The 25759-nt window shown below is 37.1% G+C and overlaps 1 protein-coding gene across 1 annotated transcript; it reads right to left on the bottom strand.

Annotated features, from left to right (window-relative positions):
• Window positions 1-1441: 1441 nt before the first annotated feature.
• AGO4 (argonaute 4, RISC catalytic component) lies at window positions 1442-24672 on the bottom strand. The gene is made up of 17 exons (XM_023529359.1): window positions 24407-24672; window positions 22899-23019; window positions 21523-21704; window positions 21200-21336; window positions 20968-21102; window positions 20206-20293; window positions 18119-18266; window positions 17741-17860; window positions 17490-17618; window positions 17117-17250; window positions 15819-16003; window positions 14601-14760; window positions 11964-12279; window positions 11697-11831; window positions 7805-7906; window positions 7343-7542; window positions 1442-5293 (listed from the first exon to the last, which is right to left on the bottom strand). The coding sequence occupies exons 2-17, from the start codon at window positions 23001-23003 to the stop codon at window positions 5185-5187; spliced, it is 2385 nt and encodes a 794-aa protein (XP_023385127.1). The 5' UTR covers window positions 23004-23019; window positions 24407-24672; the 3' UTR covers window positions 1442-5184.
• Between the last annotated feature and the right edge of the window lie 1087 nt (window positions 24673-25759).

Here is a 25759-nt window from a genome sequence, read left to right as displayed (position 1 = left end):
CACAGTTGCTAGGTTCTCTATCTAATTTTGACCCTCTTTGCCTTAAAGACTGATCCCTAGCTTCTGGATAATAAAGTCAAAATAGAAGAAGTCAGAGCTAAGAGATAGAGAGCAAAAGATGAGGTACATGTCTTGTAATGGTGCTGATCAGTCCGACTTCCCTAATTGCTGGTCACCCACATACACAGGAGTGGGCACGTGAGCCATTCCGGCTGGTGTAACATATCCCCTAGTGACTGATACAAGGATGAATGTGAACATGACACAAATGGTGGGGAATGAAGTGGGAGGAAGGCCATCTGAATTCACCTGAAATGCACAAAATAATGGGGTTCCCATAATAAAGGAATTCTATTACTCAAAGAAGGAGTAAGGGAAAGCATCTGGGTAGATGAAAACTATGGCTACCATAATCTACTGTAAGAGAACACTATATCTAGAATCCCCTTGCCCACCTGGCAAACTCCTGCTCATGCTTCATGACCTATCCTAAACTTCATTATCACTGTAAAGTCTTTCCTGATTCCCCATGGCAAAAATTGTTTCCCTTTCTAAGTTCCTGTAATGTAATGCTCAATAGCAGGTGCAATGAAGTTAGACAGGTCTGGATTTAGATTCTAGTTTTGCCACTCAGTAACTGTGTGTTATTTAACTTCTTTGAAGCTGACTCCTCATTTTTAAAATGGGGATACCAGTATCATCCTCAGAGGACTGTTGTGGGATTAAAGATGCCAATATAAAGTGATTGGCATATATGAGGCACTCAGATAAAGTTAATCTCACTGCCTCCTCCTCCTCCCCACTCTATGCCATACTAGAATGGACTCTTTGAGGAATTGTATTTGCTCTTCCGTGTTCCCAGTTCCTAGGCAGAGCTTGACATATACTGGGTTCGTGATAAATGTTTGATAACAGATAAATCTGCAGAGGGGGATTTTGTGCTGATGGAAAAAACAATGATCTATAGTAAAGTTAGCTGTACACAGAATTTGCTCCTCTGGTAAACTATAAATTCCCTTAGGATAAGAGCCCAATTGTGTAAATCTCTGTGTTATCATTGCCATAACAAACAAAAGGGCTTTGCTGGTGAGAATTTTTTAAGACAGGAGACTGGATAGCCCCAGGATGGATGAATTTGAGCAGCACCTCCTCTGAAGTCAGTTATTAAATGTGTGGCCATACTGCCCTCTGGAGACTGAGGATTTTTCTCAAAACATCACTAAAAGAGATCTTCCCATTAAGAGGTATACCTAAAACCCTGATGAATCTTGTAAAGTTTTCATATGTAAAATGTTATAAGCAGCTTTTCTAAAATTCCCAAATAACAATTTCAAAAAATAGGGAGACCCAGGAATTAAAAATACAAAAATTTCTCACTGTTCTTTCTCAAATTTCTACAATTGATGAAATTGTTTTTAAGAAGCAGCCATGTGTGTTGCCATTACAGTATACTCCATATTTATTAGACAATTGACAAGAAAAACAACTTTTGGCACAAGAATGCCAATTTATTCTTTTTTGGACACATGAACACAAAATATCCCTGCAGGCCAAAAAAAAAATTGCAAAATTTAAACAACCATCATCTTATTTCAACATGGGGATACCACCCCTCCCTTAATAGTTTAGAAAGTACCTCGTATTGCTAGAGACATACACCCAGTCCAAATTTAATAAAATACATTTTAAAACGTTACAGGTCTAACGATATAGAAACAAAAATTACACCATTAGTCAAATGAACAAATGCAAACATTTCCAGCCACTAGACATAGAAAGAGCATGAATATGTCAATAGCAAGGGATAAGAAAATGGTTAATCAATAACAAGATCTTCCCTTTAATTTTGCAAGGAAAAATCCTTGGAGTTGAAATCGTATTGATACAATGCCCTCAGCCTCCACTTTCTTAAAATGAAAGCAGAGTTACCGCCTTGCTATTGAGCAAGAATATCTTACAGCACATCCACAAAGGGTTGCTAGGGCAGGGTGGAGAGGGTGAGCCTTGTTAAACAGTGGATTACCTTTTCTCACAGGAGGGATAGGTAGCTGAGCCAGGTAGGTAATCTCTGATATAGGCTGGGCACCAGATCCTAAAATACAGACCATATAGAATATGTCTGCTTGTAAATCATCACCTTTGGAAGCAGCAAATAGAATTTACAGTAAGAATGAATATGTTCTGTCTGCCTAGACTGCTGGCTGCGTTAAGCCAGCTAGTTATCTTTATAAATTGCTCAGAGTTCAACAGCTAACAACAACGACAAAACATAACTGGTTCAACATTTGGATCTTCACCACTCTCTTAATGTCCCCGCACCTTGTCCCCAAATTGTTACTCTTTAGCATTGCTACATTTAAATCTTTCACACTATGTGACAGTGCCTAAACAGGTTGCATTTTAAAAAAACCAAGCACCCTAAACCTACTTCTAGTGAATGCACACCTCCCATTGATTGACACATGCATAACAATTCAGTCAGTCCAGAGGGTTACGGATTCAAATTGTCAAGCCCAGTTGAAACTATGCATTCAGACTTGCTTGCAATAGTACTGCTGCAACTCTGATTCTGCAATGGTTATCTCTTAAAGATTCGCTCCTCAGCAAGTTTTTCCAATATTCCTAGTTCTTCTATATTTCTTTCCTTTTGTCCAAAATGACAGCGTTGCACATTTAAAGGTACTGTTTTCCTATAAAAATAGGCCTCCCGGCTTTTCCTCCACCACCACAATGATTTGTCCCAGTGAACTAGGACTGACTGAGGTTGTACAAACTGTAGGGTTCAAGGTTGAGCGTACAGCCCAACTGCAGGCAAGCAAATCAGGCTTCCAGGCACTCTGCCTTGCTCTCTGTTCCATTCATGCCAGGAGATGGTGAGAAGTGACGCTTCTTCTGTGCGTTATTAACAAGCAAGCCCGAGGCACTCAAGTGCTGGTGTGGTGTCCGCTGGCCAGCCAGCCAGCCAGCCACCAAAAGTTCTTCAAATCCTGGACTCCAGCAAGCCCTCCTCCTATAAAAGCTTGTTTTTCCTCCTTTTGGGTCTAGGGTGGCCATGCTGAAGAGTATTTTCTGTGCTCTCCCTGAACAAGTGTGAATAAAAGCAGCAGCCAGCCCCTCACCAACATGTCCTGATTTGTAGTATCCAAGTGAGGTATTTGCAAAAAAGGAAAATCTTAAGAAATTAACATTTGCCATTTCTTCACTTTGTTGTGCATCAGTTACAGAGCTTGCTTTCATCCCACTGTATGCAGAGAATGACATCTGCATTCATCTTAATGAGCTACAGGACTCGATATATATTATAAAACTCTCAGAGACCAGTCTCACCAAACACTGGTGGTCCCGCTGATCAACAGCACATGGAAATGTAAACTTCGATGTATTTACTAGCTTGTTTAAAAGACTGAAGAAAAACAGGGCTTTATATTGCTGGGATTTTGAGAAGGCTAGTTTAAAAGAGTTGGACTGGCTAATGAGTTCAAGCAAACACCCTTCACCATCAGATCCAGTGTTTCCAGACAGAGGTGGTAACATTGATTTACCACATTGAGTCTTTCTCTTCTCCCAGCTCCTTCCTCATCCACGTGGAGTGTGGCTCTGGGCCTTTTATCCCCTTTTCCAGCTCTCACTCCTGAGGGTCCAGCACAGAGAATTACAGGCCAGTGAAATTTGGACTGGGCAACACTGGCTGCAACTACGAAGACTCTATGTAACTGTTGTCCATTCACAAAGTATTATCTACACTAAATACAAAATACATTTTCCCTACATTTTAACTGATACTTGCTTTAGATCCGTTTGTTTGGAATCCCGTCTCCCAGTGATCGGAATCCAGAATCTATTAAGAAAAATCAACCTTTCTATGCAGTTTTCATTTAATAAAAGGAAGGAAACTTCACCAAGTACATTTCAGGTTGATAAAGAAGCACAAAATTTGCACTGCAAGTAATTGTATAAGTAACCTTGATTCCCAGGAAAAAAAGTTTTAAATGCTGGTACATTTTTGCAAGTTGCAGCATCACTCAATGTACCTTAAGGACTGGCAAAGCCTATCCAGTAAGGAAGCATCCTGGTTCTAGCTTATTTTAAAACAAAGTGACAGGACACCAACTGTGACTATAAAACAGATAAAAAATAATTCTTTAAAAAGGCATGGAAATATATGTCTTTTCTGACTGTTTCAGAAATTGCCAGATTATGATCTATAAGAAATAGCTGATAAAATCATACCGAAATCTCATCTACAAAACTACATTGTCAGGGGAAGGAAGAGGAGGGATCTTAAAAAATGTTTATTGCCAAAGTTAACTTTCTATGAGAAAAGTTTAAAAATCATTTAGATCTAAGAAACCACACAGCAGCATAAAATGGGCACTTTTGAAAACTTTGAAAAATACTAACAGCTAATTTTTTTCAAAGAGGGGGAAACATGAGTACTTTTACCATGGCAGTGTTATTTGTCACCGTGACATGCGTTATATCTGTTTGTGTTACACATTCACAAAAGTCAACCAAATAAGAGAACTGCCTGTTTGAATCTGGAGCCAAATATAGTGCAATTGCTTGGCAGCCTAGACTTAGACTTGCACTAGCACAAGTCTGTAAAGATCAATAAGATTAAGTAGTAAAACTAATAAAACTCTGTAAAACTTTCAAAATTAATGCTCATTAAAGGCATTTACAGTGGCGAAGTCAGAAATCTCCATTAAAAAGTCTATGGACCCACACGAGTAAATAGTTACGCTGAACCGAAGTAGATTGTTTGGTTTTTCTCTCCCACTTATGCATACATCCCACTCGATGAATACAGAAAAAAGGAATAATCTTCTTTTATAAGACTAGAGGGATGCGGTGAACACCACAGCTAGCAAAATATTCCATAGAAACCTTTCTTGTAAAGTCCTTTAGAAAGTTCAGGCTGATCAGCCTTTGCATGTTGAGGTAAAAATTCAGTCCAGTGCATCAGAAAAGACAATCTATGAGTATCTATTACTTTAAAAAAAATGGCTCAATTTTGTTGATGCATCAGACAGTGCTGTGAAGTATATATTCAGTGCAACTATTCCAAGCTGCTGGTAGAAGACAACCTGAAGTCAACTTGGCTCTCTCTAGAGGCAGTAGGCATTTGAAACATTTTGAGGCTGCATGGGGTGCCAAATTGGTTGAGCTATTCTTCTGAGACTCTCAGGCAAAATACATTGTGTGCTGGGTATCATGATGGATCTGCACGGCTTTAGCCAAGGCCTGAGGATCTCGGCCGTTGCTCTGTCCTGACACATGACTGCCTTCTGCACTGTAAAGAGAATAAAGCAAAAAAACAAAACAAAACAAAACAAAAAAAACGACAAAAAAACACGTGTAACAAAAGATCATTTCAAACTTCGCATGTTTCAAATAGCACAAATAGTACTGGATTCAAAATCTTAGGCTCAAGCTGTGGTTCCTTAAATAGTTTGTATTATTTCTCTAAATATCAGTTGCTTAACTGGAAAATGCAATATAACTTATTTAGTGGCTGACGTAATAATTAAATAATGTCTACAAAGACCCAAATCCTTAATGGTGCCTCCATAAGGACTTACATTGGCCACTGTGTCTGGTTAATGCTTACTTTTCCTTTAGGCTTCAAATGTCATTTCCCCCAGAGAAATTTTCCCTGACTCTAAAGTTTAGGTCAGAGCCACCTGGAACAGATCTTCTACTTTTCTTTCATTTGAAAGAAACAATTAAAATTAACTTATTAATTGGATAATTATTTATTTCCCCACTGGGATATAACTCTAAGAAAACAGCAACTTTGTCTATCTTACACACCACTGAATCTCTAGTGCCCAGCACACAGTATAGTCTCAATAATCATTTGTTGAATGAATAAATAAATGTATGTGCCTAGCTCAGTGTTGGAACATAGTAAAAACTCAGCAAATGTTATCATGCTACCAGTTTCTTCTTGTCTTCCCCTCACTAGCTAAAGTGACCTTGGAGAAGTAACAACTCCTCTGAACTCTACTCTTTCAGGATAACAATAACAACTTCTGAACATACCTCTTAAGGGTGCCATGTGCTAAAAAGCTCTTGGTAAACTATAAATCACCATCCCTCTTCTGACTCCTCTCACCCACTCACATCCAATTAACTGTTAAGTACTGTCTATCTGATTCCAGGAATAGCTTTTTACATATAACAAAGACAATTTTGCTCTAACATACTTTCCAGCTTCATGCCTGCTGGTTCCCTTTCATATGCTTCAGCCAAAGAAAACTTGCTATTGTCCAAACATGTCACTTGCTTTCTCTTCTTTGTGTCCATTGTTCCCTCTGCCTGGAAAATCCTTTTCTCTTCTTTGTAGAGCCAAATCTTATCCATCCAGCTATGAAATCTTTTCTAACAGCCTTTCCTCTGATGTCCCATTGCACGTCCACCTATACTGCTCTGGGCTAATTGTCAGTTCTATGTTTATCTGTATTACTTCCCATACTGAAACATAAAATCCCAGGAACATGTGCTCCTCGTCTTAGTATTTTTAGTACTTAGCACAGTGCTGGGCACACAGTCAATGCCTAATAAATGTGTCGAATGAATGAATGTATACTACAGAATGAGAGGTACAAAAGTCACAGCTGGGCATTTTCCATAATAGCGTATTTTCAACCCTTACAGAAATAGACTTGCAGTGGAATGTCTACTATTTAGCAGCTGAATGCAGACTTGGGGAAGAGCCCAGAAATTGCTACACTTCACAGATGGTCATTTGGAAAAGAAAATTACTGCAGAGAACTTGTTTAGCTATTTAATAGTAGCTCAGTAACAGGTCAAAATGTCTGATTCTCTTGGGATCCCTACTTGAGCATAAGAATGGTCTGGCACTCCTCCTCTCCCACATACACATCCAGGTTCACTCTAGTGCATTCTTCCAGATTGTACTGAAGGCAAAGTGAACTGGTCAGGACTTTCCCTGTATGAAGTAGGATCCACAGGCCTGTGACTGCTCTGACTAGAGCCAGGACACTGTGTTGGCCACCTTCTGAGGCTGCTGAGGACCTGAGCAGAAGTGAAATGCATTTGGCTCTATGGGCAACTCCAAAACCACCGGCAACTCCAAATTAGATTCCTTTCCTCAGGCAGACTTTAGGCATACCATACAAGTATAAACAGGCCTGATCATTTCTTGGACCAAAAGTCACATTATAAGTTCTCAAAGACACGTGCAATTTTATTCTCTCCTTGCAATTTAAACCTTAAAAAGAAAATTAACCTTCTCCAAAGAGTTTTCAGTAGGAGCTCATTTTTTTAAAACATGCTAACACACAGAAAGAGATTTTATTGTGCCTGAGAAACTTGCCTGTCATGATCTTTATCCACGAGATGATACCTTGCTCTGAATGCTACAAGCCGGGCATAATACGCAGGGGCTGGAATAGAGACTGAGCGTGTGCACCGCACATAGGTATGACACAGCTGGTAAGTCAGTAGCTGGAGCTCATCTGCAGTGAAGCAGTTGTCATCCCACAAGACCTGGTAATGTGAAGGACGGCTGGTTCCCTGGAGAGAGAGTTTTATGATTAATATATTTCTGACATGGGTTGACTACCAGAGAGAAGAATTGAAATATACTCCTTAAACTCAGAAGTATTCCTGCCTAGCACACCTATAAGCAGATACCTAGACCAAAAGACAACAGTTCTAGAAGACAAGCATTAACAAAGTTATGCACAGTATTTAATAACAAGTCTACTCAAGCTAGGTGCTAAATTTGCAAACATCTCTCTATCAAGTCAAAGATCTGGACCAACTTCCAAATTACCTGAATTCCTGCATGACTACAGAGGTAAAAGTCAAATTCAGATGGATGTGTAATGGTGCTATCCACTGTAGTGCCTGCTGGTACATTGCCACTTTTACCCACCTACCAAAAAAAAAGTGTAATTAGTCATCAAAGTGCCAAACTAAGCTTAGGCCATTTTTTTTCTTTTATACGTTAATTGGTAATAAATTAGTAAACTGCTCTTGCAAAGCAGTTTAGTTCAAGATGTTGAACTGCAATGAAATATGATAAAGGCATTATGGAAGGCACTGGGAAAAGCTGGTGAGAGGAAACAACAGAGCCATGCCTAACAGGGTAAGCAGCAGTTAAGAGGGGAGATGGGATAAAAATGGGAAACTCTCCAAATATTTCCTTAAGACAGGGATGTATAAACAAACTGTGGTTCATCCATGTCATGAAATACTACCCAGCAATAAAAAGGAACAAACTACTACACGTACGAAAACCTGGATGAATCTCAAATGCATCATGCTATGTGAAAGAAGCCAGACTCAAAAGCTATGGGAATCCATTTATATGATATGCTGGGAAAAAACAAAACTATAGGGACAGAACACCTATCAGTGGTTGCCAGGGACTGTAAGTGAGGAAAAGGGTTGACTACGAAAGAGCGTAAGAGAATTTGTGTGTCTGATTCTATATCTTCTTTACTGAGGTGGTGGTTATACAACTATATGCATCTGTCAAAACTTGAAGAACAGTACACTAAAAAAGGGTGAATTTTACTCTATCTATATTATACCTTAATAAAAAAATGGAAAAAGGTATGGGATGGATATGGGCATTACAGGTATAAAAATGCAATGTATATGGGAAATGGAAGGTATGTGAAGGCATGTTGAAATATGAAACTAAAATGTTATGTTTTGGCTACATTGGGACAATACTAAACACCACAGAAAAACAGCAGGCAGAGGATGCATGTGTGAAGGAAGAATGAAGACTGCTAGGAGTCTCCTGCAATACAGAAAAGTTCTACCTAGGGCAGAGGGAACACACAAGAAGAAAAATTGAGACAAGAGATTTCAGGGCAGAGGACTATTTAACCAACTGGATATGGGGTGACAGGAAAGGAGAATAATTTAAAGACAATTCTGAAGTTTCTAGATTGGCTGACTTAATGTACATTGATGCCAAGTAACAGAAGAAAAGAAAAATTGGGGGAGGAATATGTTTTGGATGAGGATAAAACAGTAAGTAGAAGGTTTAGACGTGTTTTGCTTGAAATGCCTGTGGTAGATTTGCATCACTGTTGCCAAATAGTCTTGTGCCCATCCCTGGGGGAGGATTATATTTCCCCACCCAATTAACTCTGGAGTTGCCATGTAACTTGCTTTGGAAGATAAAATGTGGCCTGAAATGTGTTACTTCTGGGAAGATGCTTTAAGAACCAGCACTTGGCTCATCGTGTATCTTTTTTCCCCTCTGCTACAATGGCTGGCAATGTTCCAGATACATGCTTCTCTGTCAGCCTAGGTTCTAAAGGGAAGAGAGCAGGGTCACAGCGGCTGCAGAGTCACAATGAATGTGTAATGTGAGCAAGAAATAAATCTTTGAAGGCCACTAAGATTTTGGAGTTTTTTTGTTACCACAGCACAGGCTAGCCTAGCCTATCTTGACTGATATAATGCCTATAGAGTATGATAGTAAATTTGTCTGGTAGATAATTAGAAGTGCAAGTCAGATACTACATAGAAAAGTTTGGGGCTGGAAATACAGATTTAGGAATCTATAAGCAAATAAGTGAATCCACAGAAGTGGGTGAGCCTACAGAGAGTTGAAATCGAAAAAAGAAGAGGTAAAAGTATGAAATGCCAGGAAACATTAGTGTTTAACAAACAGGAAGAAGAGGACCCAAAGAAAGCCTGATTACAGAGGTGGGTAGTGAGCCTGGACAGTCACAGTGCTAAGGCCAAAGAAGGCTGCAAAGAGGTCAGTGTGGGGACCTGACAAGATATTGCTAGAATCAAAATGAGCAAGTCATTAAGAGAGCGACTTAAGTGGAGTCGCTGAAATTAAAGTCAGGCTACAGAGAAGTGAAGTATGATGTGAGAAGGTAAGATAGAAAGTCTAGTCATTTTCTTCCTAAAAGTTTGGTCATGAAAGGAAGGAAAGATAAGGTGGCAAGTAGACTGAAGGAGAAACAGAGCAAAGAGAAGTTTATTTGGGGGAACTAAGGAAGAGCTGGGAAACTTTAGAGGGTGAGGAGAGGAGGTAATAGAATGGGAAAGATTGAAACTTTAGAAAAGAATGGGTAATTAACGAAGCGAGGCGGGAAAAGATGAGGGACAAAGAATAGGTGGGGGAAAGAAAGCATAGGTGGAGAGGATTAGCCTCTGCGATGTGAGGAAGGAGATGAAAAAACACGAGGCTTAACTAAATTTGAAGGTAGAGGAGGAGAAGCCAAGAAAAGCCATGCCTTCTAGATTTTGTTTTCTGGGGAAAATAGAAGGTTGTTCTGTTGTTGGCAATGTAAATTACTGGCAATGAAGATGTCATGAATAGGGGCTAGGGAGTTAAGAAGAGTATAAAGGTTTGAAACAGATGCTTGGAGAATAAAATAAATGAAAAAATTACAGCCTCAAAGACCTGGTTGAGATTTGCTATCATGAATTTGTAACATGCTATCATGAAATTACAGCCTCAAAGGCCTGGTTGAGATTTGCTATCATGAATTTGTAACATGGTTGAGATTTGCTATCATGAATTTGAAAACAAATGACTTTTTTCCACAGCCATCTCTACCAGCCTAAATAGAAGCAATGAAAATGGGCAAGTCAACTGGTTCAGAGTTGGAGATTGGCAAGAGGCACTGAAGATGTTGGTAAGTGTCAGGGTGCACAGTAGACCAAGGACTGGAACTGTCAATCTTGAATGGTTAGGAGTGACACTGGATGGTAAAGAACAAAACTATAAGATAGCTTGAGATTTTAGAAAGATAATCCAGGTCTCAAAGCTACGTGGATAGCAAGCTGACAGAGGAATGGAAAGGTGACCATGCAGTTAAGGCGGGGGTGGCAGGATGTTCTGTGCCCGAAGCTCAGGCAAGAGTTCAGAGACTTTGTATTAGCAGAGTCTAAGAAGTACTACTGAGTCAGGGTTTGGGCAATGTGGAAAACAGCACTTTGAATCTGATCTGATTGGAGCCCAACGAGAAAAACCTTAATTCTGCAATGATTCAGAAAACAAAAAGAAACGGCTCAGCCTTGGATTAGAGACAAAAACTAAGGGCGTACTAGAAAATAAGGGAGTGACCCACAAGATTACATGATTAGGCAACAGAGAGAACTGGTCTCCCTGGGGGTAGATCAGGGAGGACCCAGAAAAAATGAAGTAATGTTATCAAAAATATTATAGAAGTAAAGTCATCTGATATCATGTATTTACCTAGTTTATACATAAATATCAGATCATAAACAGATTAAACAAAATGTCTTTTATCAAGTGCTGGGAACTGTACCCCAAATTAACATTTATTTATTAATTTAATCCTTACAACAACTCTGAGATAGGTATTGTTTTTAATACTTTTTACATAATGAGAACATCATGGCTTAGAGAAGTTAAGCAACCTGTCCATGGTTAATAAGTGTGACATCATAAATGTTCAAAATTTGTACCTTAACATCTCCACAGATATAAAATTATTTAGAAGAGAAATTCTTAATACTCTAGAACTGTGCCTCAGACACTAGCAGCAAAAAGTAGCAAATAGCAATTAATTCAGAATTAATCATATAAGATCAACTGTAGTTAGTATATTAGATTATTATTTGTCACTTCTGTTTTTAGAAAAAAAAATCATATGTATGCCCACTTAAAAAAACATTTATCTGCATCAGATAATGAAGCTTATCTTGTGTTTTCTTACCCTTTCTGTTTTATCTGCACAGAAGAGTCGTGTGTGATGTCTTTTCTGTACCACAATGTAGGTTATTCCTGGCCGGTAATCTTCTTCCAAACTAATACATGCCTTTCGAATTGCAATTAGTTCTGGCCAAGCTACCTAGGAGTTAGAAATGGAATGACATTTAACTGAGAACTCACCTAGTATCTCTCAGATCTGATTTATGCAGAGTGGCAGATACCTAGAAGCCCCAAAGGGTAACTATGGGTAACTATGGGATAATGAGAGTACCTGTTTCATTTGTCCCTCGGATACCCCTCCACGGTAATAGATGATCCGTGTGGGTTTGAAGCGTGTGGATTTGTAGAACTGGATCAGCAGCTCTCGAACCATGTTAGTAAGGTCCTGGATTACCTCCTGACTATAGAGGAGCTCCTGAGAGATCTCCTGGCGGGAAGTCTGTACCCGAACAGTGGCACAGTACCGGCTGGGGTGGCCATCCATACTGCCAACGACAGCAGCAATGGAAGGCTTCTTCCCATCTCCTGCAGGAGGGTGTGTGACATCTGCTCCCAGGAAGATGACAGGCTGCTGGAACACGGATGGCCTGCTCAGATTTAAGGAGACATTGCCACTCAGATATACAGATGAAAATATTAGGTTTTAGCAAGCTCATCAGATACAATCACAGATATAATCTTATAAGAAAGAATAAAGACTTGTGCCCATTGAGAGAGAACTCTAAGGCTCAATGAGTATCTGTGGCACCCCGTACAATGAATGTGAATTGACCGCAGAAGTCAAGATGGTTCTTCTGTAATAGTAGGAAGGGAAGAATTAAAAAAGAGGACTCGACTCAAATTTAAAAGGGAAAACTTATCTAGAACAGGTTTTCTTGGGATCATGGGAATTCTTACAATGGATACTGAATTGCAGAATGTAAATAAAACACCCAATTCTTTTTAAGATGTGAGACGTGAAAAAGAAAAGAGAATCAAGTTTATCTCCTTCCGTTTTATTTTTATCAATAGTACTTAACACTTACACCACATATTTTACTTATTTATTTATTGTACACACACACACACACACACACACACACACACACACACACATACACACACACACACACAAAGAATGTAAGCTCCACAGGGCAGGAATTTTGTTTTGTTTTGTCCTGCTCACTGCTTTATCTCTAGTGCCTAGAACACCGCCTGGCTCACAGCTGGCAGTCAATAAATACTTGTTGAAAGAATGAATTCATTTATTTGGCAGTGATTTCTCTGAGGAATCAAGAAGAAAAATATCACGGAAGTCTTGACTAAATTCTTAAAAGTAAGATTTGGAACTGAATATTGATTCTTAAAGTATAATCTTGGAGGCATCCCAAATATAAAAATCTCATATAACAGGCACTAAAGATGTAATAAGTATTAAAGAATAGGTACCTCCGTGAGGGCAGAGGCTATGTTGTATTTATAAATATCATACAACATAGTCCTGGCACAGAGCAGCACAACAGTGAATGTGTATACCTAACATACATAAATATAACATAATAACAGCTTACATAACTGTGTACCTGCCACTGTCTAAGTACTTTATATATATTAACTCATTTAGTTCTCACAAGAATTCTATGAGGGTGATACAATTATCTTCTCAATTTTCAGATTTAAAAAATGAGGATAAGAGGATAAGGAACTTTCCTAAGATCACATGTCCGCAAAGCAGTAAAGCTGGAATCCAAACCCAGGAAGTCTGACACTGAAGTATGTACTCTAAGCCACTATGCTACACTGTCTCAAATGTTTTGGGTAAAATTAATGATTTCAGACTTTAGGTTAATTTCCCCTATGGCCTGTATACCTCATCTACCGATGTTACAGGAAAGATTTAATTACCTGAAAGTTTCATTCAAGAACAAAAATGAGCATTGTGATATGATTGTCCAAAGGTTAGTCAATTTCACCTTCTTAAGTATGGCAATGACTAATATCACAGCCCTAAATTTAATTTTTCAAAGCCCTTTGGCATAAAACCATCTTAGCGTTAACAAGTCATATTATCTCAATAGATAAGGAAACTACAAATTAATTAAACGACTGACGACCCAGTCTAAGAAATGGGCAAAGAACTCAACAGGCCTATCACAAAATGGTATGTCCAAATAGTCAATAAGCACATGAAAATGTGCTCAACATGACTGTTGTCAGGGTAGTGCAAATTAAAACATTAATGAGATGCTGTTACCCTCAACCAAAATGGCTAAAAATAAAAAGACTGATACTACCAAGCATTGGTGAGAATATGGAGCAACCAGAACACTCAGCGGAAATGTAAATTAGCACAACCAATTCGGAAAACTATTTGACAGCATTTATTAATGTGAAATGAGAATATGTATTCTCTATAACTCAGCAATTCCACTTCTAGATATGTACCCAAGAGGAAGAGTACGTAAGTCCACCAAAAATGTAGAAGACTTATATAATGAATATACAAGAATATCCTTCAGTGGTAGAGTAGATTAACATTTTGTGGTACATTCACATAATAAAATAATATACAACAATAAACTATTACTTAATACAACATGAATAAATCTCAGAGATGTAACACTGAACAAAAGAAGACAGACACAAAATAGTATATACTATATGCTTCCATTTATATAAAGTTCAAAAACAGGTGATAGAGATTAGAATGGTGGTTACCTTTGGGAGTTATCTATGAGGAAGGGCAAGAAAAAAGCATGATGAGGTACTGGAAATGTTCTATATCTTAACCCAGGTGGTGGCTACATGAGTGTATACATACATAAGAAAAAGCAATTGAGATGCATATTTGAGGTTTGTATGCTTTACTGTAAATTATATAAGTTAGATCTTAGTAAAAAAGTGGGAAAAACAGAGTTCAGAATCTTACCTTTGATGAGGTACAAGCACGTTGTTAATTCCTCCAAGCTTTGCATTAATCTTCAGGCAAAGGTTGGAAAGGGTTTGGGGTGAGGTCTTCACTACATTTTTAACCTGGACACACTGTGTGGCCATACCCAGCAGGGTATCTCCAACACGTTTCACCTCCGCTAAAAAAAAAAAAATAAGTTAATCAATTTATAAAAATATTTAAATATTCTCCTAATTACCATGAATAGAGGAAAAAAATCCACACATTGACATTTACAGAGTTCCTATTATATGGTGTTCACTGTGCTAGATGTTTTTCATGAGTGGTCCTTTCATCTACTACACCTCCAGGACAATTTTTTTTTTTCCAGTTTGGATAGATCCTCCCCCTCCCCTTTTCTTCCCTCCTGCAGGCCTTGAAGCTAGCCCACTTTCTTTATTTTAAGATGCTGTCTGCCACTATTCACTCAGTCCAAGGTTCCTTTTCCTACAGGACCGGCCTGGCAAAGGAATAGATTTCCCCAGCTCTTCTTTCTCACTACACACACCAACTCTTTGAATTTTAAGTTGTTTTCTTCCCCTTTCCCCCACTGTAAACATTAGAGATAAACAGAGGGTAACAAAAGAAGCAAATACAGAGATATTTTATAAAGTTCAAATAGCTGGTCTGTATTCCCAAACCCTTTACTTGGATGATAGCAAAAAGAACTTTGTATCGTTCTTCTTATAGTAGACAGACTAAACAACTCCTTTTCTGGAAGTAGTAGGCTCCCCACTCATCCCTATTCTGATATCCTTATGTGCTTTTAACCAACATTTGAGTTCTACTTGTTTTTAGGACTACAGTAGAATTACACTGTATGCCCCAGTGTAATTCTACTGGGCCCATTCCCACTTCCCCCACATAGGCTGGGTAGGCTACACAGCTGGTTGTGGCCAAGAAGGTGCAGATGTTAAGAACTCTCCAGAGCTCTCTGTTCTCTCTTCCATGGGGCCACATTCCAAACAGCAATTGCTCTGCCAACCTTGGTCCCAGAGTGAAAATGATAAGATAACATGGAATAGAGGCTGCAATCTACACTCAATGGACACAGAGCAGGAGCAAAAAGTAAACCGCTGCTGCTTTGAGACACTGAGAGATTGGGGGTGTTTGTGACTACAGCGTAACCTAACTTGTCCTGACTGTTACATTTACTATTGAAATCATCACTCGTTCAGCATTAAAGGGGTCCCATACCATATACTGGCGTCTTCCCGGGCAAGATAACCACTATTAGCTGTAAGCCCACATATGTCATTTTCAGATGTTTAAACATGGGCTCCACACTGTCTGCACCTTGTGCATACTTGCAGAAACATGGCTGACCCTGGATGGGCATTCCTGCATCCTTAGAGATTTTACGGAGCTGGTCCGTGAAACTCCTGTTAAAATAGAACCAGTGGCACAGTGCTTTCATTTCAGAGTATAATCTTAGCATTTATTTCTCTTAATGATACTTCTCTCAGTTCTGAAAATTCTTAGGTAAAATTAGACACAAACAAATAAACAACAAAAAAAATCTTTTACTGGTTGCCCAAAGTAGACTGGCAGATGTAACACTGCAATTATAATGCAGAAGAATCTATATTATTCAGATATCAGATTATCATTTTGAATTTTTAAATAATTATGCCTCAGCTGGGCCCCAGGGACTTGAATACCATTCCTATCCAAAGATTTTTTTAAACACTCAAGTCAGTAATTCTGGACTGAAGGAAAAAGTAGAGTCAAAATTTCAGGTAATTTTGGTATGCCTTGTAGAAGACTAGCTGGATAAGCTTGCAAGCTTGTGTTCCACTGAGAACACAGATACACACTGTGACAAAATCAATGCATTTAGGATTACAGTCAAATTGGTAACAGATTTGATTCCATAAAATGTCAAAAGAAATCATCACTTCAAAAAAGCAAAATTATGAAATTTTAAACTTTAGAATGACGAAGTTACTTCGATTTATGTATAAAGCTTTCAGAATAGTTTCTTTTGTGCATTTGCCAATATTTTGTAGGATTCTTTTCTTTCATACCAGTTCCGTTTTCCTGCCTTGATTTTCCCACCCTTCTCACTAACTTCCTTTATATTAATAGCTGCATCTGTAAGATATGAACCAATGATCTTAGTCAGTGACCCTGCAGTGAAACACGCTTCCTAGTAAATTATGATGATTAAAAATAAACTAGTTTTTATCTTAGCTGAAAAGATACAATTAATACCAAAGAAAGCTTCACTAAGAACCCAAGAATTTGCCAACTGGCACTGCTTCACCCTTGTTAGTCACAAATTTCTGTTCTAAATCTAAGGAAGCTGAGTTAGATTCTTAATGTAATGCCCAAGTTGGCAATTTACTATACAATACAAGGCCTTTTCCTATAGCCAGATGGTATAACTATAGGAGTCAGGGATTTAGTGCCAGTGCACACAGCACATTCACATAAAGATGGTATTTTCATATCTGTAAGGGATATTACTAAGCTGAAAATATGAAGATACTCACTTTAGTAAATCTTCCCTACATTGTTTCTGAGGCGCAAAACAAGCAACTGCCCAAACTTTAATTTCAATGCCAGCATAAAACTGCTTTCCTCGCATGTCCCAGACACCCTGGTTGGGTGTGGCTACTGTTTTATTCTTTAAAAAAAAAAAACACAAAAAAGAAACAAAAGAAAAGAGAAAATACATTACAATCTAAGGCCATTTGAATGTTGATGAGGGGATAAACAGAACTCTATTTGGTATTAGCCAAAAGACAAAGAGCAATAATGAGCAAAACTATGGGTAAATTCACTGTGGTGGTGTAGAAAAGCCCTCAATTATTCAGTTTTTGACTGGTTATTGGAAGAAGCTTGCTGAATAAAAAAAAAGCTTACCCGGCCTCCGTATTGCAGCATTGGTGCTGGAAGTACCCTGCCTGTGAGCTCTGTCATTTCGTTATGGACAACAATACCAAATTCTTTAAGGTATGGATCAGGTCCACCCACCATGCTGTTACTCTTCACCTAAAGAACAGGAAAGCCTGTATATATAAAAACCAAAGAGTAACTGTGTCCCATCAGGAGTTTCTACTGTTTTGTTTTTTCATCGTAAAGCTAGTTTATCTTAAAGACCATGCCTTACTGACCAGTCTACTGATTTCTTCCTGTCTGTCAGGAGCAGATCTTGCTGTGGCTTTGATCATCGTGGAAGTCTGATTGTCTGTGAGCTTCTTTATACATCGCTGTCCTGCCACTATATTACAGACCTACCAAAAGGCAAAGAGAAATTTGTTTGTGTAATGGGCTTCTCTATCTTAAAACTGCCAAACTTCATCTTACATCTTCCATATCCAAAAAAAAGAAAAAGAAAAATGAAAAAAGAAAGTTCCATTATACAGTTATCTGCCTAAAATATCTTAGAAATTAATACTAAATTCTACCACTAGCTTAGAATACAGCTTTAAAAAAAAAAAACTCATTCAAGAAATTGGCAGATTGGCAAAAGAAAATTTAGTTTAGCTTACCTCAAGTGGCAAGTATGTATGCTTTTGTTCTTGTCCCACTTGGAGACAGGGAAGATGGGGGTATTTCAGCTGCAGACTATACTTTTGTTTAAAATATTGAGCTACAGTACATTCCATAGCTTGACCATTTTCTAGCTGTAAAGGAAAACTATAGGAGACAATGTCTTTTTAGAAATTTCAAGTTGTTTTCCTTAAGCAAACAAACAGAAGTCTACTAACATTTTCTACCTTGATGAGTCACTTAAAAAACAAAGGTCAATATTTATTTGAACATTTTCACTTAAGTCATTTTAGTACTTAATCAGAACAGTGCTTCTGTTGGAATTTTCCATGTTTTTTTTAAATCTAGGATGAGAAAAATTTTTAATTAAAGTTTTAAAAGATTTTAAAAGCAGCAGCAGCTACAGAATCATAAAATACAGACTCACTAGAGGTCAGATTTAGAGGCAACAAGACCAAATACATGAAATTGAGACAATGCCAGGGTATTTGGTATAAACTGGGGAGCATGATTTAAGAGACTCTTTATATGGCTCTTGCGGTGGGCAAGTTATCTCAAATATCTGGCACAATACTAACTTTAATCTTTTTTTCTTAACTGTTACAGCTCCAAAAGGTAACAATACAGTATCATTTATGTGATATTTAAATGTATGTGCTTTTAATTTTCATGTAAAAATTATGTAGGTCTATAAGTATAATTATTCTTACAGGGTTATGTAAAGTATTTAAATAATGAAAAAGATACAATTCCTCTTGAAAGAAATGCTAAAATTCTAAATAGCAATTTTATAGGTTTTATAACATTTTTCCCCCCTAGGGAATGAGGTCAATGATATAATATGAATATATGAAATATCACTTTATAACTCTTAAGAAATTCATGTAATGTGTACATGAGTTCAGACTGAAGATTATTCAGATCAGACTGAATTAATATACCACATTTATCCAGAGGTCACCCAAAACTTCAGGTGCTTTTGATACACACTAAAGTTTGAAAATTGAGAACCATAGATCTAAAACAAAGTAAGATTAGAATACAAACAAAAAAAATTTAAAAATTTTAAAAGCCTTCTTAGTAACCAAAATAATGTAAAGTTTTTATATTTAAGTTCATGCTTTTGACTTAGAAGAGGCAATATTTATGTATATGTGAGACATGAATTTAAATAATCTAGATTTTAAGAATAAAAACATATATCTGTTAATTTAACAATCATTTTAATATATACTTTTTCATTAGGCATAGTTCATAATGGATTAGAAGTTGGGTAATTTGAAAAATGAGATTGGGAGTTGAAAACCATGATTTCACTCATGTGGGATATAAAACTCAAAGCAATAAACAAACATGACGAACAAACAGAGACTCATGGACACAGACTGTAGATTACTGGTTACCAGACGGAAGGGAAGGAGTGGGGAGGTAGACAGGGTTAAAAGAGGTCAAATACTTGGTGATGGAAGGAAACCTAACTTTGGGGGGTGAACACACAATACAATATATATATATGACATACTGTTGAATTGTACACTTGAAACTTACTTGATTTTATTAATGAATGTCACCCCAATAATTTTTAATAAAAAAATAAGAAAAATGAGATTGGGGAAGTGGAAATGAGTGTGTTGCTGGAGGCTGCTGCACACACTGACAGCTGGAAGAAGTGACAGCTAGCTACAAAAGAAGGAATAAAAACCCACACAAAACACAAAGCAATATATATCTTTCCATGACAGCCTTATATGACTTACAGGCCTTAATAGACCCTTTGGGCCATGCATGGAAAATTACAACAGTATAATAAACGATGCTTACAATGATGACTCTGCATCATTATATAAAAGTTGTTCTATGTTTAGCATACTCTTTTTAAGAGGTGAAATTAATTCAAGGCAGGAAATATGTTTTACAAGTATCTATCAAAAACTTTTAAAACATTTTTTAAAGCTTTGGTGCTTAAACATGAAGATGCCAGTGATTTTAAAAATCAAAATATGAGATACCAATTTTTCAAATGATTATAATACCTTTCCCTGTTACTAAAAATGTTTTGGCATCATTTTCGATGTGGTTAACATACGTTTGATGACTGGCTGGCCGTCTAGTCACATTACAAACTCGATATTTTCGTTTCATCTGGCCACAGTGGGTCACTTCAACTTTAAGACCTGAAGTTAAAAAAAAAGTTAAAACATCAGTATTGCCTGAAATCATAGTGACAAAAACAAATTTGAATGTCTTCAAAAAGGCATGACATTGTAAAGTTGCAAGGATATGGGAACAATTTTATCATGTATAGGCAAAAAGCCTCAGCTAAGCAGAAAATATTAGAACCCAGATGACTTAAGATTTGCAACCACTTTAATTTATTACTTCATTCAATAAATATCTATTAAGTATCAGTTATTTTCTGGTGCCTCTTTTTGGGTCTCGAGAAAGCCTTAATGAAGCTTATATTCTAGTGAGAGAAGATAACTAATCACAAGCAAAGAAGAAAACAAATTCCAAAAGGAAAATAAACTGGTATTATTTTATTAAAATGGAAGTTTTTAAATGAGTAAGGGTAATAGTTACCAAGTACCTGATATATGCTAAATACTGTGATAGAAGCTTTATACATCTAATCGCATTTAATTCTCACAACAATCTTACAAGACACATATTATCCTTACCTTGAAAATGAATAAACTAAAGCTCCCAGTGGTTAAGTAATTTACCCAAGGTTCCACTGATATAACTAGCTGGGATTGGATGGGAAACCCAGGTAAGTTCGACTCCAAGACTATGTTCCTTGCACCATGCTGAAATGCCTCTCCAAGACTATAGTAATGAAAATACCTACCTCTGATTTCTTTGGTAAACTTGACACGCTGAGAGTCTGTTAGAGGTTTGGTCTGTTCATTGATGTTCTGAATGTCTAAAACCTCGCACATGAACTCAATGATAGGCTGAGCCCGGTAGAAAGCAGTTGCAGATACTAACAAACAGAGAGGAAGAATACTTAGCTTCAGGGAAAGGGAAAGGACCGAGAAAAACAACCAAAGGAGTAAACGGTAAAGAGCGTTCCAGCCTACCATCAATATTGAGCATCATATTCCACATAGCAGGTCTCACAGACTGATGAAAGCCAAACCAGACCTCCCTGCCCCCTCCCAGAGGGTGGTAGTAGCCTTCAGGAGGTGAGAAGAAGGAACGGCCCACTGGAGTGTACCTGAAGAAATAAAAGTTTGCATGTTTCACAATAAAAGCTTGAAAAGTCTTTCATTTCGCTCCCAACTTTGCAAACTGAAAGCAAGTATGAACTATGACTAATGCAGAAACCTTTCAATGGCTCCAATGCAAACTATTAAAAACAAGATGGACATCTGTGGCAAAGAATTCCAACTAAGGTACTAACCTCATGGAGGGAAGGTGTCTTGTGATAACATCAAGTGCTTGTACTGAGTCATCTGGGACTTCATTCAAGTGCCCGGCTAATGCTTCTAAAAGCAACTGAAGGCTCACAACTGACACCCACTGAACAGACACCTTAAAGGTTTGGTCTTTACCCTCTCCTGGAAGGGTTACTTCCATATCAACCTATGGAAAAATACATATACATACATATTTATAAAGGCTGAAAGATCCCAGGAATATTCAATACAGTGTATGCATAAAGACATTTAACACTTTCTGTAATTGCAAAACATTGGAAACAACCTACATGTCCATCAATAGGGGAATAATTCAACATCAAATATTATGCAATAGTTTAAAAATAAGGTAGATGCTATAGCATGGATGAACCTTGAAAACTTTATGCTCAATGAAACAAGACAGACACAGGATGACAACTATTGTATGATTGCACTTAGATGAGATACCTAGAATAGTCAAATTCATAGAGATAGAAAGGAGAATAGTGGTTATCAGGGACAGGGGGAGGAGGAAATGGGGGTCTACTGTTCAGTGGGTACAGAGTTTCAGGGTGAGATGATAAAAAGTTCTAGAGATGGATAGTGGTCACAACTGCACAACAATATGAATATACTTAATGCCACTGAACTGTACATTTAAAAGGGGTTAAAATCGTAAATTTTATGTATACCTTACCATGATAAAAAATTTTGAATTAAAAAAATATGAAGGTAGATTTAAATGTACAGAAATGGAAAGATCTCCCAGACATATTGTTAAATGAAAAAATATATCATAGAACAATATGAAAACAAATAAGAATGTATATAAGCAAATGTACAAATAATTAATGCACATGAAAAGATCTGGAAGGATACATACCAAACTATTAGAGTAGTTTCTTCTGAAAAGAAAAATGGGATTGAGGGGTGCAGACAGTTGGAGAGGCAAGAAATCACAGCATTTCTTGAATGTCTGAATAAGTTTACAATGAGCACATATTTCCATTTTGCTTTCTAATTTTAAAAATAAATATCTTAAAAAGTTATCATGGTATTATCAATATTTTCATAAGTGGGTGTTATATAATATTCTATAATTTATAAAAAATACATTGTTCGGATTCAGATAGTAGATACGTAAAGAAGATTCAGATATGTAAAGAAGACATAACCAACCTAAATGCTAATGCTCATCTCATCTTCAATTATCGATTAACTAAGGGGACAAGAGAATACAGACAGAAAAACAAATCTATCATCACTATGAGAAACAACTAAGAATTGAATTGTTATTAGAAAGGGAAATATTTTTGTCCTATGTAATTACTACTAAATGACCTAAGTCTAATAAATATTTCTTACCGTTAACACTTACCCTATCCCGTCCAATTGGCAGTGGGTGTGCTGTGTACATGTTTCTTTTACCATCGTAGCCAGGCTGCCGATCACCAAATATTTGCATCTTAAAGTGCCGCACCATTGTATCTACCACCTCCCTTAATAATAATGGAGATAGTGGAGGTTAGCTTTGAGAAATAGTGAACATTAAGTAAACTGTCATGATACCCTAATCATCTAAATTCAGTTCAAAATTCCTTGGAAAAAGTAAGGGTTAAGGTGACAACTGATTCAAGTAATTAAAAAAATACTTAACTAAAGAAAGGTAGCAACAAGTGAACAAAAGCAACTACGAGATGATAACAAAAGGGGGGGAATAAAAGGAAAGAGGGGTTAAAATTTATGGCATCCTATCAAACTCTTGCTTTCCAAATTCCTCCCCTATGAAAAACATACCCTTATAAGAATAACCTCTCTTTGGTATCTATATGTGGCACGTTCACAACTGAATGATAAGTTTGTTAACAAATAAACATCCTTATTCAAGTATACTGGTTTTGGAAAAGAGAGTGGGCAGAAATTCAGAAATCTGAGCATCAATAAATCTAAGATGTATTATACTCAAAGGAATAAGTCAACTCCTTTGACTACTGTTGGCAATTTATTATTCTGCATACTGTCTTGTTTTATTCTAAAGTGCTCCCAAGCAGAGAAGGGAATGTTGTAAAATATCCTCATAAAGATTACCAATGTAGTTTCTTTCTTTTTAGAATGAGAACCTTTCTCTCAATCTAGCATGCATAACTTAAGTGTTCTTGCCGATATGCCAGATCACACTGTATGCAGGCCCTGTGAGATTCTGGAATGCTAGAGTCAATGAAAAGTCAGCTGCTCTGTCTTACCAATGTTAGTGATAGCAAGAGCATCCTAGAGAAGCAAGAATCTTAATATTAAAGACTGCGTGACTATGATAGTGTGGAGACAGAGGAAAGGAAAGTAGGTGTTCTTAGCATACTGTAATAATATTTGCTATAGGGCTGTCTTCACACTTGGTAAATTCCTGTCATACAGACCACAATTCTTAAATCATCTCATCCAGATCCCTCTTGGATAACGCTAGAATTAAATAGAGTTTCTCACTCAGCTTACTTTTTTCAATACTCCAAGATGATTCTTCTGTCTTTACATTTACATTTTTCTCATGTCCAATACCAACATTTAACAATAAAAATTGAATTTTTAGATAGTTCTATTTCCCATAGGCACTAATGTAAAATATAAATTTCTGCTACTGTTGGACAACAAAAGAGTGACCTTTCTTCTTCCTTCAATAAGTATTTACTGATTGAACAACAATGTACTCATCATTCTGTTAGAATCTTTGGAGGATAATCAAGTATTAGGCAGCAAATGTGGATCCACACACTGATCATCTTAGCAAAAAACAAAGCCTACATGTTGAAAGAATTTAGAGAACAGTATGATACATAATAAATAAATTACATGCATTTAAATACATAGAAGTCTATTCTTTCTAATCCTTACCTGTTGACTCTACGAGGCCGTTTTTCTGGTTTAATATCCACATCATAGTGATATACATCTATTTTAGGAATTTGAACCTGAAAATGATTGGCTAACAGTCGAATTGGTTTTCCAACAGTGCCAAGGCCAGGACGACGAGGTGGCTGAAACAGGCTGGTTGGAGGTCCTGAAGAGATTGAAAGATATTCGGTGTGCTAATTGGTCATAAAGGATAATATTCCCTTCATGATGATGATAATAATGATGATGATGTTGATGATAGTCACAATTATTGAGATCTTATTATTCATTAAACATACTCTGATATAGAGAATTTGGGGTATCTTTTGACCTAAGGTTCCCTAAATTTCTAATATTTTACCATGTTGCTATTATTTTAAGTATAGGGAACATCAAAATTAGATAGTATGTAGGTTAGTGAAGAAAACCTTTTATGAGTATCATTAGATCTATAGCTAGGCTTACAAAATTATATGCATTTATAATTTTTAAATTTATAAAACCATCTCTAGACTCTGGGGGCCATCATTGTGTTCAGGATGGAGATGATCCATTAATCTTCTAAAAATTACCCTGCATTATTATGGTTTATACAGATAGGAGATTATACAGCAGTTATATTTATCAATTTACTTGCTAATTTAGATAGTGAAACAGTACTAATAATGCTAAGCTTTCTTGTTTATGGTCTGATAGGTTTATAATCTGGACAATCTGATATTTCCTGATCATAAGGTCTAGTTTATTTATTTGACAAACACTTATTCGTTAACTATATACCTAACTTGCACTGTGGACTCAGGGAAAAGGCAGAGCCTCTGCCTTCAAGGACTTACAGTCTAGACCAGTGGTTCTCAAGCTGGGAGTCAGTTCCCCCAAAAGACATTTGACAAATGTCTGCAGACATTTTTTTGTCAGGGATACAGCTAAACATCTTACAATGCACAGGACATTTACCTAACTTATTTCCCCCAGAACTAACACAGACACACACACACACACACACACACACACACTCTCTCTCTCTCTCTCTCTCTCTCTCTCTCTCTCTCTCTCTCTCGTCTCTCTCTCCCCTCTCTAGTCTCTATCTCTCTCTCTAAAATCATATATCTATCAACATTCAGCAGAAAAATATTAGAGGAAACACAATCTGGGAAATATTGTCAAAAAATCTTACTCCTTTCTCATGGACACTAGCCTAAAAAATAAATATCTTTTCTGCTGTGAATAGGTGTTCAGTAAAATGGGCTGGGATTACAATGGAAAGTTGCATCTGGTTCTTTATTGCAATGGCATTTTGCCAAGAACAAAGACAATCCACTAAAGAAAACTTTGAAGCAAGAAGCTGTTCTG

The sequence above is a fragment of the Pteropus vampyrus genome, unplaced genomic scaffold, assembly GCF_000151845.1.
Source record: "Pteropus vampyrus isolate Shadow unplaced genomic scaffold, Pvam_2.0 Scaffold36, whole genome shotgun sequence".
Taxonomy (NCBI): Eukaryota; Metazoa; Chordata; class Mammalia; order Chiroptera; family Pteropodidae; genus Pteropus; species Pteropus vampyrus.
This window is presented reverse-complemented; position numbering and strand designations above follow the sequence as displayed.